General features: G+C 36.0%; 1 protein-coding gene across 4 annotated transcripts in view; it reads right to left on the bottom strand.

Moving 5' to 3' along the window:
- mgl (low-density lipoprotein receptor-related protein megalin) overlaps positions 1 to 15,196 on the bottom strand; it is a 635,024-nt gene that overhangs the window by 90,715 nt on the left and 529,113 nt on the right. For all 4 annotated transcript variants that reach the window (XM_074120029.1, XM_074120036.1, XM_074120039.1 and 1 more), the window contains exon 3: positions 12,745 to 12,876. In XM_074120029.1, the coding sequence (XP_073976130.1) occupies positions 12,745 to 12,876 (132 nt within the window). The remainder of the gene's footprint in view (positions 1 to 12,744; positions 12,877 to 15,196) is intronic.

Raw genomic sequence — 15,196 nt, 5'->3', positions numbered from 1 at the left:
CATAGACATTGAGAATCTCTGTATTCTAAATGATGGGACTCCCACTCTTATACGGAGACATGACAGACGTCCTTCCGCAGTTGATCTATCCGTTGGTACTCCATCGCTCATACCTAGGATGGAATGGAGGGTCGTGGATGAGCCGTTCGGGTCGGACCATGTGGGCATCCTCATGTCAATAGATAAACAAGTTCAGCCTGACCATCATCCTCCTCATAATAATAGAAAATGGAACCTGAAATCTGCTCAGTGGGACAAGTACACTCTCTTATCGGATCAGCTGCTCTCTCAGATGCCTACCTCTCAAGATCCTTGCCTTAATTATGATCACTTTGTGGCGTGTATTAATGGTGCGGCCGAAATCTGTATCGCCAAGTTCAAACCTTATCTAGGGCGCAAACCTAAACATCCTCCCAAACCTTGGTGGGATGAGGAATGCGATAAAGCCAGAAAATACAATATAGATGCATTCAAGCAGTATAAATTGACTCCCAGTCTGTCAAATTTCATAAGCTGCAAACGAGCCTCTACTTTATGTAGGAAAATATATAGAGAAAAAAGGAGACTGAAATGGGCGGAGTTTTGCAACTCCTTCAATAGAAATACACCAGTCAAGAGGATTTGGAGTGGGGTGAGAGCTCTCAGGCATGGATATGTCGGTCGCAAAATCTCTTCAGACAACTGGGTTCCTGAATTCTTGAACTCCTTCTCTCCTGAAATAGTACCAAATCAAGATCAGATTCCTTATACATCCTTCGGCGCCCACAAACTTAATGATCCATTTTCCTACAATGAACTCATACTTGCCCTTAAAACAAATTCAAATACCTCCCCGGGTGAGGACAATATCCACTACCCAATGCTGACTAATCTGTCATCCAATGGCAAAAAAGTTCTGCTGAGAGTACTAAATGATGTTTGGGTTCAGGAGAAACGCATAGATGCCTGGAGCAATCAAATAGTTGTGCCGTTATTAAAACCCAACAAAGATCCTTCCCTACACGATTCCTATCGGCCCATTGCTTTATCCTCCTGCATAGGTAAAACCTTTGAACGCCTCATTAAAGCTAGATTAGAGTGGTGGGTAGAGGCAAACAGAAAAGTCCCGCAATATCAGAATGGCTTCAGGAAGAAGCGCTGCACTTTTGATGCCTTAGCTGGCTTTGTGTCTGACATATACGGCTGTTTCTCTGACAACAAGTATATGATGGTAGCGAATATCGACTTAAAAAACGCCTATAATTCTGTCTGTATCTCCGTGCTCATAAATAAAATGGTTAATATGGGCATTCCATCTAGAATTATCAGACACACGCATAACCTTCTCTCCTTCCGCTCCATTAAAATCCGGTATAACGGCAAAATATATGGTCCTCGTGTAACGCACTTGGGATTGCCGCAAGGGGCGGTGCTCAGTCCCTTGCTCTTTAACATCTATACGGCCGATCTTAAGGCAGCAGTAGGCACGGATGTTTCTGTATCTCAGTATGCTGATGACATAATCCTGTACAGTCAAGAGCTAACGCTAGACGAAAGTTTGAGAAAACTAAGCTGTGCAATGTTGTTGTTCAGCCGGTGGTGCTCAGACATGGGTCTCACTCTGTCTGAGAATAAAAGTAGCGTGACTGTGTTCACTAGGCACAGAAAATACTCTATCCCATCCTCGATATCGCTAGGTGGCTATCAACTACGAGTTGAGCCCATCATGAGGACGCTAGGTATGGCAATAGATAACAAATTGTTATGGAGACAGCAAATTGAACAGTTGGTTAAGGGATGTGAACAGTCGCTAAACATACTGAGATGCATCAACCGTCTGAACTACGGAGCCGATATCAAAACATCGCTAATGCTCTACAGACAATTAATTCTTTCGAGAATAGACTATGGTTGTTTCCTCTACGGGGATGCGGCAAAAAATCACTTGGTGAAAATAGAAAGAATTCAGTACAAAGCGCTGAGGTCCTGCTTGGGGGCTCTCAAATCCACTCCTATCAACGCCCTTTTAGTAGAGGCCCGTGACTTCCCACTAAATATAAGAAGGAAGCTGTTAGCTTCCCGCTTCATTGTAGACAGACTGAGAATCAAAAATCATCCAGTAACTCGCAGAATCAGTCACATGGCTACTCGAGTCCTCACAGAAAGATACTGGTTTGAAAGGAAAAGTCCAATGCTAGTAGAAGTGTTCTGTGACTTGTCGCACTTCTCAGTCCCCTTAAATCACCTTGAAATCCTTCCTAGGTATCATTTTGACTACCCTACACTGATTCAAAACTATAGTTCGCATATCGCCGTCAACTTCTACCAATACGACCCGGATCTTCCCAATGCAGTAAATAATTCTTACCTCCTGTCCAAACTCGAGAACAAATTCCCTCACTTTAATTATTTCTATACCGATGGCTCTAAAAGTAGTGACGGAGTTGGATGTGCAATTTATGATTCCCAGTTAGATTCCTGTTCTCAATACAAACTCAATAATTTAGCCTCAGTTTTTACTGCAGAATTAGTAGCCATCAATAAATCCTTAGCTTATTTACTGTCATCGACGGTCCAGCACGCCATTATTTTGAGTGATAGCAAAGGTGTGCTCCAAAAATTACAAAACCCAGGCAGAGACCCCTCTTTCCTGATTACAGATTCCTTAAACTTGCTGAACCAATTGATTAGGAATGGTAAGTCAGTATATCTGATATGGGTGAGAGGCCATTACGGGCTGGTCGGCAATGAGAAGGCTGACGCTGCGGCGAAAGCAGCCACTCGATTGCGGGAGCCTACCATTAACTCACTATCTCCCTCAGGCATAAAAAGCTATTACAAGAGAGTAAGTTATAAAAAGTGGGAAGAAAGTTACTCCATATCAAAAAATCTAAAGGGTAAATTCTATTCATCCATTCAACCTTCCATTCCGGTCAAACCGTGGTTCAATCAATTCACAGAAGGTAGAGGATTTTACAGCACCATCTGCAGGCTAAGATTTAATCATAATTATTCACCACACCATTTGGCGCGTATCGGAATTCACATAAACTCTACATGTCCTTGTGATTCCGAGTCAATAGCTGATGCCAATCATATAATCTTAGCCTGCGACAAATATACCAACGGCAGGGATCAGCTGTGGAAGGCAGTACTGAAGACAGACTGCCCTCTACCCGCCGATTTACATACTATACTGACGCACCAGACAGACAACATCTACCGAGAACTATACAACTACATCCGAACAAACAAAATAACAATATAAAAGAAATAAATTATATCCCCTCGTAACATCTGTCAAGGTGTACGTTTCAACACATACTAAATCCGACTGTTCAACTTTAAATTAATCGCAAGTGCACGTTACCAATGGCTAATTTGCGGTGTACAATAAGGCCAAAAAAAAAAAAAAAAAAAAAAAAAAAAAAAAAAAAAAAAAAAAAAAAAAAAAAAATAGTCTTCCTTAGACGACCATCTGCCTCTCATAAGACGATACACTCAAGCTCTTCTATATCTGTAGTAAACAATGGAAAAATGTAGCTTACTAATTTCAAAGCTTCTAAGGTATGTCTTCTAAGAACTTTTAATCTTCGTAAAATGATTTCAATTGGGTCTAGATTACTTAAAGATCTTTTTGCAATATATATCATTGATGAAAAGTCTTTGACTAAGATTTTTACTAATGCTGTTTATTGAAGAGGCTAACGATTGTTTGGCCAAAGGATTGATGAGAAAGAAGAAATGCATTCTCTTCTGGAAAAGCTTCGTTATTCTACTGGGAGCACTCAGAAAACAATGCACTAATTCTCCTGGACAACATGAAACTAATGGATGTTCAGAATCGCCAGCAAATACCTCTCTGGTTAAGGGAGATTGCCTTTTATTTATAGAAATATCGCCACAGAATTAATTTGGTAATTTGGATATTTGGTGCCATAAGTTAGAGCCGTAGATGGATCTTGCTGCAACATGGAGTCCATTAAAAAAGATGATCTTCTTAGATACCACAGTTTCACTTCAGGATCTACGATTTTGGACAATTTCAATTAACTGAGAGCGCGATTACATTTTTTTCCCCCTAATTCTTCGCTGTTTTATAGCAAATAGCTTCGGATTTTTTTTTAAACTGCATTTTGTAACTTTTGATTTCCACAAAACATCATTGTTCAGCTTCGCATCTCTAAACTGCATTATAGATTATTGTACCTGTAATAAGTTACAGCCCCACAACTTATGACGTATTTCTGAGTTCCGGTTATGAGGTGTCACAACTAGTACAAAACACTAAATCTTTAATTAAAATACCATGATAGAATATCATTATTGAAGCAAATCTAAATGTATTAATAAAAAGTGCAATGTTCACGATAATTTACTGAGCTTTTTTTAGAGTGATGGTTGGAGTAGATATTTGAAAAAGTTTGTTTAAATCTTAAGAGTTGAACTTCAGCATAGATATAAAGTCCATAATTTTCTACAAAAACACTTCCGGAACATATTTATTTTTGGTTGACAATAAAAATCTAACGATAAAGCATGAATAAGGCGCTTCTAGACAATGCCTAACAAAACAGGAGCCATAAAAACTAGCTACCTAATTCTAGATTCATACTTAGACCAATAAAATCTTAATTTTAAGCAACTTCGTCTAATAATTGTAGTACGAAAAGGGGCTACGGGTCCCCCAGTATAATAATTTTATTTAAATTCTTGAGGAAAAATGGTTCAAAAAATGGGGCGATCAAACTGTAGGAAACAAAATCTCAAAACATTACTTTCACTCTTCGACGCAACACTCTTCCTCCTATCTTTTGCAATTTAATTCCTTTACCAGTAGTCTTACATGGAACCCTCATACTCCACTTAAGAGAACAGAACTCAACAGACGCTTCCGACAACTGAAAAGACTACTCGACAACAGATCAAAACTCACTCTGGACAACAAAAGACTTATATATGTAAGTATATTAAAGCCAGTCTGGGCTTATGGCATCGAACTGTGGTAGGTTCAACCAAACGCTCAAATCTGTAAAGGATCCAGAGTCCTTGCAATCTAAAATTCTTCGCTCTATAGTAAACACTCCTTTCTACGTCACCAATCAAACCATTCACACAGACTTGAACATTCCTTTCGTCACACAAGTTGCTGAAAACACGTTACAGAAATTTCCATCTTAACATTCAAACACATCACAATCTATTTGTACAACATCTATCTTCAAGAACATTTCCAGACACCACTTCTAGGACAGTCTTAAAAGACAGTGGCCTCGCGATCTGATGAAAAGAGTCAGTAGAATTTAGAATGTTTTTTGGAGTGTTACCGCTGGGTAACTTCTCCACTCTGATATGTGTGAATGTTGCTTATTGTTACCCTTGTTGCTTATAACGCAAAATGCGTTGATTGTAATTAAATAAATGATTTAAAAAAAAAAATTCTTGAGGTAAAAATGTCATCCTTTTTAAAGTAACATCGTTTTTAAATATTTTTGAAAAGATAATGTTGAAAGAAAATTTACATTTTATTGAAAGGCTTTCATTTAAATTTCCCGGGGTAGGAAAACAATTTTCACTTAGTTAAATGTGATTAAATTGAAAGCAATCTAGCTAGTTTAAAAGAAAAAAGGCGAAAATCGCTGTATGGGAAATGAAAACTGTAAGGATGATCCTCGTAATGTGCAGCCGGCGTAACTTCTACTCTTTTTTTCTTCTTTTTTCCTGGAGTCCAAAAGTGGTATTTCCATGGGGAAAAGAAAAAGGAAAACTCTAACATGAGACTTTTCCCTAAGTAGAATATAATGTTCACTGCATGTAGGTTTATAAACCTGAGAGTTTTCTTCTACTTTTTTTTTTGTTCTTTATTTTGGTACAAAATTTTCCCGCTCCTGTAAGATATAAATAATGGAATTGATAATATTTACAATTTGTCTTTCAGATTCATAATTACTGATTCACTGCGGAAGTCGTAAGGCGTGTTAAACATGGACAATGCATTTAGCAATTAGCAGACCACAGACCACAATTAAAGTGAACTCCCCCACCCACTTAGGATGCTGTGTCAGGGAGAACATAGCACAGATTAGTCCCATTGTTTTGGGTGGCAAAGGGGAAGATGGTCCTGTTTTCAGACACGGAACTTGTACCTAATCTTTTCCTTTTAATTAATTCAACTTCTGCTTTTTCCTAACATACGTATTTTGGAATAAATGCAGTTCAATGCAGATTTTCAAATTAAATGCAGTCCAATGAATTCAGTTGTAAATAAATGAATGAAATTATGGTTTTTCACTCTCAAGGGTTGGCAATTATGGAGCAGTATCATTTCTATTAAATTCGTCAAGATTTAAAATTAGATTCTTTCGATTAAAATTACAATAATAAGAAACATACAAACAAGGAGCAATTATACCGGAAGTTTCTTGAGAAATATATCTTGAACAAATTACTGTATGAGGAAGTAATCCTCAAGATACTTCTTTACAACCTTAAAATGTTTCTGTATTTTGTTTTATTTAAAACGCAATTTAAGTTGAAATGTTAATTCTACCCTAACAATGGTAGAATTTCGTTGAATACAATTCCCATAGCGTTGAGAATGTTCTCTTCAAGTTTTATTAGCCCTCAAATAAATTTCTCTTGAGAAAAAGAGAAAGTTTCATTCTGGAATAATCTTAAATGAGAAAGAAAATTAATTAATAGGATTAAAAAAAATATATTTCTGGACAACTTGACGACACTCGATAACTTCCATTTTTAAGTAATTAAGTCTTTAATCAGTCAACAGGTAGATTCGTTCAACACTTGAAATGTGGTTCAAATTATGCTAAGAAATAAGTAAAGTAAAGTAATTGCCTATTTTTTCAGGCGGGCTTTACGTCCAACTACCAATTAGGTGTCGTGGACAAAGGCGACTAGCAAATATACTTTAATTTCTTTTATTAACCATTAAATGAAATCTAAGGCCTAAGACCGGAGAATCGAACCCACTACCACAATACATATTAGCTTTACAGGTCTCGCCTCTAACCGATCGACTACCGTGACGCCTTGCTAAGAAATATTGCTATGCAAATGGCCACATTTTGCTAAAAGCAGTAAAACAAGAATCAGTGTAAAAATAGCATAAGATGATGGTTAAAACAGCTGGCGCTCGATGTGCTTCGATAAGCAGTTAGATAAATAAGATAATGTCACAAAACTGACGTCACTACAACTTCTCCAAATGAGAGCTCCAGATTATCAATAGTTTCAAACTATCAACAAAGATTAGAAGAAGAATTAGTAACTGATAAGGAAGAAATCTGAACAAACGTTGTGGTGTGCTCTGAAGAAATATGGAAGCAATCTATCGAAGAACGTTTTCCTTAGAACAGATTAAGGAGGTACCAAAATCAACGATCTTTCTATTAATCAATGACACATCGCTATCAGCATCGCTCTTTATTGGCTCTTATACAGTCTTCATTCATTCCTCAACTCTTCCAATACATCATCAACTTGTATTTTAGTAGAATTTCCTCTCCAGAAGTGCCAAAATAAAAATGCCAAAATAATTTAATAATCCAATGTAGAATATATACCACTGTTAGTATAAAGAATAATTGGTGTGATAAACAAAAAAATCCAAAATAACAAAATGGCCTGGATATAAATTCCTGGTAAATTTTATTCCCACTCATTTACAGTGGGCATTTATTTTTGTAGGAATGATGAAGATGAAGGAGTAAAGGCGTTTAATTATAAAAAAAAAAAAGGTTGTGCGCAGATGTACAAATAAATGTATGATATAAAAAATAAATAAATCATTCAAACTGTTATAACAAGAAGTCTCCATTCTGATCAGTTCCTAATAGTAGGTCATGAGGTCAGCGCCTCCATTTTGCAGACATGGTGGATTATCTGATTAAGGATCGGGAAGTGAGGTGTGTCTCTGAGAATCCTAGAAGATTTATGAGTCCAGATATGGAAGATTTTATGAAGTTCCTTGTAAGAAGAGAAAAACAACGTTGACTGCCCGTGGGAAGAAGATAGATATTAAGGTCATTATGGTGGGCTTGGGTATTATAGATGACAGATAAAATTGGGTTTAACAGCTTCGCCCCAAAAGTCTTACGTTTCTAGGATATTAAAGATAGGAATACTAAGAAAACATTGCGGTAAGTTCTGTTCTAATTATGTATGGGTAGTCTGAATATGGTGGGTCTCTTTTAGGGTAGACAATTTGGCAAACAGAAACTCTCGTTTAACCATAAAATATATGCAGCTTTACTCTATCCCTTACTCCATCTATCAGGTCTGGGATCACAAACATGGAACTGTTACTTAGCAACGTTGAATCTGCGTTTCTAGTAGAAGTGAAAATGAGAAAACCTAAATGTGTAACCTCATCTGCAATATCAGCTATATGAGTTTTAGAGAATTATCTAGGAATAGATGCGTCCTAAAGTGAATCTATAATTAATGAATAATCAATGAACTGAACTAAGCGATATTCAAGAAATAATAGTGCAGCACCGCAGTTGCACTGGTGAGCGTGGTACACTAGGTGACATGCAGAGAATATACTGTATGACGAAGTGTAAAGCAACGGGTTATGTACGATATATCCAGGGTGAACTTTTAGTATAGAGAGAGACAGGCTATAACTCTCTATCTACCCATGGGTTCAGCCTTTCATGATGGGGAATGATGGGTATACCCAGTGTCTCACCAAACTAATGTACACCCTAATTTACTACCCTAACTTGTTTTCCTCCCATACCGTCAATATTATAAAACTTGCGAGAAACTTCTCTCGAGTTTGGCCAGCAGTAAAGTGCAAACTACTGCACTGTGCTGTACATGATTGTATACATTATCATCGGTAGATTCCAAAGTTTCTACTTTATGCTTAACGATCGCATACACTGTGCAGATATCCGGTCTGTTATCTATCGTTTTCATTACTGTTACATCCATCACTTAATGACATAAATCAAATCATAAAAATGATAACGACATGATTAAAGAATAAAATAAGTTTTCGCTGATCGTTCAACATTGTTCATTTCTTTTAGTAACGATAATAACTACAATGAACTATAAAAAAAAACACTGAAAAACCAAAGGAAAAGTCAAAACTTTAATTTCCTCTTATACAATTTAAAATTCTCAACTTCAATTTTGAAGATTGTTTGCTCGAAACATTCAATTATGTATAAGAATTCGGGCTCACGGTTAGTTGAAAAGGATGAAGGCGATTTGGTAGAACGGACAAGAATTGGGCTAAGATTAAAAGTTACCCATCAAAGCTTCATTCTGAACTTTGCAGTCTAAATCTCCAAAGAGAATAGAAAGAGAACTTTGTCCTCTATTATAGAGGACATCATAACTAAGGTTCTTGGATATCCAGTTAAAAAAGTTCACACAAAGGCAGACTAATTTTATAATGAAAATTCATTACATAAAACACGGGAGTGATCCAACGAAGAATGGAGAACTAAAGATATTCTAAGATGATGTAACAAAACTATACTTTAAAGAACTAATCTTACAGAATCCTTGAACCAGTTTCAAGGTGTGTCAATAATTTCATTGCATTATTTTGGACAAAATGTTTTAACGAATCATTAACATTTTGTATAACATGTGTAACGCCACTCAAGTCAGTGAAGCAAGTGTCTGTGAGATGATAACGTAAGTGAAAGACGAAATCTCTAAAACAGATTATTCTGCTATCTCTGATGATGGATTAAAGTTCGAAACCGATCAGAGATTCAATAAAAGACGCATCAAAAGACTATGAATAAAGATATGAATAATTACTGAGTAAATTCTAGCAAACTCTTCTATATTAAACTATTTTTTTAAAAAAATTTAATTTCGATTCCTGCAGGAATTCAATCCTTAAATATTTTCAAGATAAAAACTATAGGCCCTAAGGAAAATTTAAATTCAATAAGCTATTATTCTTCACAGCTATTGAAGTAAATTAGAAGAGCCTCATTGAATAAAGTGTCATTTTCCCTGACTGCTTCAGCCAAAAAGTTTTCTATTTGTTATTATTTAATAAATATTCATTGTTTTTTCGTAAGTTTTAACAGGTAGTTACCCGCAATAATGTCGTGATATTTACATAGAACATAAAATTAATTAAATTGACGAGAAAGTAAATAGTGAAAAAGTTCAAAAATATTATCTTTTAATTGAAACCCAATTTCTCTCTCAGCATTCCAGATTATTTGGATTCTGTTGGCGATTAGGGTTGGATTATTTCATTAAAGGATCGGCCAGAATACCAGTGGGTATTCCCAGGTCGTTTATATCTACATCTCCATTAAAGACACACCATGTTTCTGAATGTCCTTTTGGAACTTAGCCAAATCTAAGTGGTTTAAGATGTTGGTGGTCCCTTTGAATATTACAATTAATTAGTGATCGCAGCTTTGCAAATATATGATTTTTAAAATTAATTTCTTCCTCAGTATCAATTATTTTATGGTGCATTATTAAGTATTATATATTATATTATAGTATAAGAATAACGTGTTTATTTTAAAAATGAAAATAACCGTTTCGGGTCCCTGAAATTAAAGTTTATTGAAACAGAATTTATCATATCCGGGTTAGGTGTTGGTTTAGTGGTTATGAAGCGTGGATTTGTAAATGAGAGATACCCGCGTCGAATCTCGCATGTAGCTCAATTTGCATCTTACTAGAAAAACTGAAAATCGTTGGACGTCAAGCCCCGCCAGAAAGAAAATTGGCGAAAACATTATTTTATTTTTTACTTTTGACATACACTAAACATTTCAAATTGTAACGGTAGCGTTTTACTCAGATTTTCGTTAGCAAATCGATAGAAAAATGAAAGATAGAAGTCGCCAGCGAAACTTACGACGCGGTGGGTGGTGAGCAATTAAACCTCTCTAACAAGGACAAAAAGGGATGCAGATTGCGGACGAATCAAAAATAGCGTAGGCAAGCCGTGATTTTCGCTACAACAGGAGATAGAGTACAGAGTTCTACAAACAGATTTTGGAAAAATCTTACTTAAATCAGTAACTCACGAGCTTAAAGTTTACTCTCCACTAGTAGCTAAACTATTTGAGTTGTAAAGCCAATCGATTTTCAAACAAGCTAATAAAACATTGATTCAATAATGTGGCACTTTTAGTTCACTGATTTTGCCTTAAATCTTACATAAAATCTTAAAGTTGAACTTATTGCGGTTCTCAATTTTTTGAGTAAAGCAAAAGTGACAGAACAACTACACAGAGAAATCATATAAAGACCATTTTTTCAGGGAACCCTGGAAGAGAGGGGTCCTGGAATTGGGTACAAACAGAAAGAAAGAAAAAGTGGTACTACATTATGAAGATGCTGAAATTGAGTGCGAAACATTGCATTAATTGTTTTATAACTAAAGATTAATAATGAATTATCAGGTGGCATATAACTTTACTTTAAGTTATAATTCGTATCATAACTGCATTGAAATCGGAAGAGAACCGTATGTGTCACATGACCCTAATAGTCACCTTAGAGTCTCAGCAGGTTCATTGATGGAACACTATTGATGAACTCCAAAGTGGTCAGAAGTTTTAAAACACTTGAGAGTCATAGAGTAAAATGTGCAGAAGTCCATCTTTGGAAATCAAAGCACTACTCCAACTTGGTTTGGTCCAGATTCCACTAGATTTAAACTAAATAATTTCCAAATCAATAAGATTGTTTACTGTATTCAATTCCAACCATTTTCCAAATATTAGGTTTGAAAATTTAATAAATAAATAAAATTTATTTTGTAAATAAAGGACTGCAATGAAATGCTGAGATACATGAATAGAATATCAATATACACAAGCTGAGAGGAAATTGGAAATTGGTAACGGAGACCCAGAACACAGTCAATAGAAGGGGAACTAGGAGGAAGAGAGGGGTCCTGGAATTGGGTATCACTTCAATAAATATACTCCAAATTACATTCTGGATGGGTTAGTTCAAAGGTACCGTATGTATTCATTCAGCTGAATTATGTAATATTCAGCTACGAGTTAGCTAGCCATATTATTTCATTAACGGAAGTGCTACATTCTAATTAGATAAATATTTTTAATAATAATTTCAGTCTCTTGTTTTTTAGTTTCCGTTCTCTTGTCCGGCTAAAGACGGCAATGCGATCGAGTCAGATTTTTATTAATCAGTTTTTCCCAGTTGCAGTTTTGGGGTCCTCAAGAGTGAGAAAGATGGTGTGAGAGAATGTGAACTTGTGTGACTCAAAAACGGAAAAACTGCAGGAAACTCAAAATTTTTCCATCAAATTTCGACCAAACTGTAGCGATCAAAACTGGACACTTTTATTTAGGGGTCTCGTCGATATACTTACTTTGGATGAGGAAATAACCCCCAAATTGATGCTTTTCATACTAAAATTATCTTAACAAGAACTTTAACTTTGATTTTAACCGTCGAAGGGCGCATTCTATTGTATCCCTGACCGGTTTAGAACTTCCATCCATTATCAGAGGTCATCAGTTTGGTGTAGAGATTTCGTCTTCATTTACGTTACCGTCTCGCACTTTCTGACTCAATTGTTTTCAATATGAGTCAGTAAATGTAGGGCGAGACGGTAATGTAAATGAAGACGAAATCTCTAAACACCTCAACTAATTGTTCTACCTCTGATGATGGATGAAAGTCGATCCGAGAGAAACTGTTGACCACTCCCACCTTTCATCCGCCATAAAAAAGAAAAAAAAAGTGATGTAAACATGTACTTACTACACTCAGCTTCATCTGTGCCATCTACACAGTCGATCTTCATGTCACACCGGTAATGCGGGGGTATGCAGTAGGTCTTGTTGAACACATACTGCCCACACGATTGTTGGCCAGCTTCGCAGTCAGGAGGAGCTGCAATATATATTTAAATTTAATTACAAATAATTGCTGACCTACAGTTGAATGTTAAGGTGAAAAATTTAACAGGTATGGCGTAATGGATAAAGAAAAGCTCGCCGTGTTGAAATATATTTGAAATTAATGCAGGAAAATCATTTCTACCTCTTTTTTTTTTAAAAGGAGATATAATGGTGACAAAGTTGGAGAGTTCTGCATTTCCTGCATATTTCGAATTGCTGTATTTCCTGTCCTATTCGTGTTATCTCTGAGAAAATATGTACAATTATAGAACAGTTTATCTCTCCATATCGCCCACAATTCCACCCTTCTGGCTGTATTTTTTAAAGAAGAAATAAGGTGATAAAGTTTGGGAGTTTTACATTTTCTTCATATTTCTAACAGCTGTATCTCCTGTCCTATCTGTGTAAAGGTTAGACCAGCCTCTCAAAAATCTTGGTTGCTTCAATAAAAGTTATAGCCAACAAGAAACCATGACTCCATCTATTTCTTCCTTTTTGAGATGGAAATCTTTTGTATTATAAAAAATATCATTAAGAAAATGCGAATGGAAAAATGTACACTACGAGTATATACTAGATAGTGTCGAAGTGACTTCTTTGTAGACTGTGATGTAGATACTTTTAGGGCAAAGGATATTCCCCAGAGAGTAAGTGAGAAACAGAATGCCATCACCAGTCTTGTTGTATAAAGTCTGGGTTTAGGGGGGTACTGGAAGGAAGGTAACAAATCGAGAAGATGTCAGTGTGTGTGTGTGTGTGTGTGTGTGTGTGTGTAAGTTGAAGAAGAATGAACGAGGTCCCATTGGGTGGTTCTGTAGTTTTCTGTTCCAGCATTTCATGTATTTACCGGCTTCAATATCATGGGAATTCTCAACTACAAAATACACGTTAGGATTCCTAGTACTACCGGTGTATCATCAGGTATTTGTGGACATATATTACGTCTACGGTATAAAGGCGCCTTTACAGATCCATCTAACAACCTAAATTTTTATCTTTATATATTTCTACCTTAGTCTATTTGGAGTTACGTATACTTTATTGAACGAGAGTTGCATAACCTAATGTTTATATAACCGAAAAGTAAAGTTATCTCCCAGTTATTTCGGGGGGGGGGCGAGGTCCAACTGCCAATTAGTGAGTTAAACGGCGGTGGAAACTTGTTTAAAAAAAAAAGAAAAGTATTGCCAACCGTGGAAACTATACAGGGAATCTCTCATTTCCCAGTTCATATTCAGAACCAAATCACCAACTTTAATATCGAAGCTCTTGATTAAACATTTTGGAGGGGGCAAGAATAATTTAAAAGCTCCTAAGAAAAGTAAAAATAAAGAGCAAATACCAAATTGTAGCAAATTTAATTTGTAATAAAGTCGGAAAATGGTAATAACGGAAGTGGAAATGAACGCACTCAAGTGGCCAAAGGTCAAGTGCTTGGCGATGGGAAAATGAAGAATCTAGATAAATAATGTTTTCACGTTTCAACCAGGAGAAGTTTGGTTGTCTATTTTTATTAACAGCGCCAGTTATTTTTGTTTCCGATTAAAATTTTATTAATTTTATTATTTGGAGCTATGGTAACACCATTTTCTTATAGCTAAATAATATGTAGGATTAAACAATATAGTGGGTAGGCGCCACAGTGGCCGAGCGGTTATAGGCTAGTCCCGCAATGCTAAGATGTATTGTTGGTTTAGTAGGTTCGATTCCCCTGGTCTAGGCCTTGGATTTTATTTAATGGTTAATGTGAGAAATTTATAGTAAAGTATGTTTGTTAGTCGCCTCCGTCCACGACACCTAATTAGTTGGTCTTGAAGTTCTTCTACAAAATGAAGAATTACTACAAAATAGTAGGTAATTTTGGAGGTCAGTGACAATTTAGTACAGTCTAAAAATTTATCCATGATAAATGGAATTTTGTTTACATTGCCTCCTTTTTTGATTTTCCGGTTAAATCGCACAAAATCATGCCAAAATCAACCAAAGATGGTGATGAACAGGGGAGATAGAGAAGGAGAGATATTCTAAGGATGTTGATCAGAATTTAGTCTGTATTATGACATTATATAAATATGAAGGTAGAATATAGTAGATTGGGTAGAAGAACCGACGATTAAAGGACTAGTATGTAGGGAAACAACTGTCCTAAGGAGTTTTCTTTGTAAAAAAAAAAATCAGAGGAGACTAAAGAGAATACAAGTTTTGCAAGATCAGTGTAGTCAGGATTATGGTGGCTTTGCCTAAAAATTTTAGATGATTAATAATAAAAAACAGCTTTTGAAAAGTCAACAGATTGATTGAAAGAAATAAGC

This window comes from Rhodnius prolixus, unplaced genomic scaffold (genome assembly GCF_049639745.1).
Source record: "Rhodnius prolixus isolate KJV_2025 unplaced genomic scaffold, Rpr scaffold_1, whole genome shotgun sequence".
Classification (NCBI taxonomy): Eukaryota; Metazoa; Arthropoda; class Insecta; order Hemiptera; family Reduviidae; genus Rhodnius; species Rhodnius prolixus.
The sequence above is the reverse complement of the archived record's forward strand: the minus strand, read 5'-3'. Positions and strand labels throughout refer to the sequence as shown.